The 1,513-nt window shown below is 35.6% G+C and overlaps 1 protein-coding gene across 1 annotated transcript; it reads left to right on the top strand.

Annotated features, from left to right (window-relative positions):
• The first annotated feature begins 222 nt into the window (after nt 1–222).
• LOC121753163 (ethylene-responsive transcription factor ERF003-like) lies at nt 223–903 on the top strand. Its single transcript, XM_042148360.1, has 2 exons — nt 223–353; nt 448–903. The coding sequence occupies exons 1-2, from the start codon at nt 271–273 to the stop codon at nt 866–868; spliced, it is 504 nt and encodes a 167-aa protein (XP_042004294.1). The 5' UTR covers nt 223–270; the 3' UTR covers nt 869–903.
• The last annotated feature ends 610 nt before the right edge of the window (nt 904–1,513 follow it).

Raw genomic sequence — 1,513 nt, forward strand, 5'->3', positions numbered from 1 at the left:
AAAGCAATAGTATGTGCAGATTTGTGAGTAAGGATGGGAAATAGATATAGAAATCTACTTATTTCAACCTGTCGAAATGAGAATGAGAATACAATCGATTGCAAATTAAAAAAAATACATAGAGTCGATAATAAGACAAAAAAAAACTGATTACTTTAACACATTATTCTGTCAATAAATAGAGTTGAACACCAAGTTTTTGGTCTAATTCAAGCTGCACAATCCACTGTTACACTGCAATCTTCTTCTCTTCACAAACACCTTTGCAGCATGGCCCGGCCACAGCAGCGATACCGAGGCGTACGCCAGCGCCACTGGGGCTCTTGGGTTTCCGAAATCCGCCACCCATTGCTGTAAGTAATCCATCACTACTTTTGCCATTCATTGTGTATAAATAAAAAGTGCATTGATGAAGTGATCAGATACATTCTTGTTTTACCTTTGCAGAAAGACAAGAATATGGCTTGGGACATTTGAGACGGCAGAGGATGCAGCAAAGGCATATGATGAGGCTGCAAGGATCATGTGTGGCTCCCGAGCTCGGACAAACTTCTCCTACGATCCGTTGTCGTCTTCATGGCCATCTACGCACCTTCTTTCACCTACTCTAATGGCCAAGCTGCAGAAATGCCACATGACTTCTGTCTCAAAGGGCAATAAACTAGCTGTAGATAATAAGCGAATGGAGGCACATAAAATGAGTGGAAATCATGAATTTCTGGGGAAATCAGAGAATGTGCAGGAATTCAAAGCTGCTGCTGCTGCTGCTGATGATGATGGCATAGAGCAGATGATAAATGAGTTGCTTGATCATGGTTCAATTGAGCTTTGTTCCACTCTGGGAAATTCATCTATTTCTCAACAATAATGAAATACTACTATTTTTCTCGTTTCACAATATCAATTCACACTAAAATTGGTGTACATTTTATAAATTGGTTCAACTTTACTTATTAACAACTCTAATCACATATTCTTCAATCATATTTTACATCACATATAATAGACATAGTATATATTTCCAATCATATAACTTCTCATTTTATAACTAAATAAGCGTCAACTCAATAGACAAATATATATCACACACATTAATACATTACTACTAAGTTGGAAAAGATGATGCTATCAGTCTTGATCAGATCCAACACTTTCCAAAAATAAAGGGTGTTTAGATAACTGAATGTGAATGAGATTTGTGGGAATTGGGCTCATAATGGATGATGATTGATTAAGGAACATTCTCTAAAGTCTTCTACTCACTTTTATCAGCACACTGCACCAATGCCATCCACTGATACATTCCTCTTTTAACTTTTTTGCTTTTCACTTTTTCAACACCTATCTCATTACATTTTTAAATGAAAATTAAATAAAAAGATACTACTAGTATACAAAATTGTAGATGAGATTTTCTACTTAAACTTTTCGTGGTCTACCACTCTCAAAAAACATTTCTGCATTTCTTAGCCTTTAGTTTTATATTTTCTTGGTACAATTAGATAACATTGAA

Source organism: Salvia splendens, chromosome 10 (genome assembly GCF_004379255.2).
Source record: "Salvia splendens isolate huo1 chromosome 10, SspV2, whole genome shotgun sequence".
NCBI lineage: Eukaryota > Viridiplantae > Streptophyta > Magnoliopsida > Lamiales > Lamiaceae > Salvia > Salvia splendens.

What these genes read in the sequence shown, in the direction of transcription:
- LOC121753163 (XM_042148360.1), top strand. Translation starts at nt 271, where the DNA reads ATGGCCCGGCCACAGCAGCGATACCGAGGCGTACGCCAGCGCCACTGG. An exon ending in GAAATCCGCCACCCATTGCT is followed by an intron (nt 354 to 447) that starts GTAAGTAATCCA and finishes TTACCTTTGCAG; the next exon opens with AAAGACAAGAATATGGCTTG.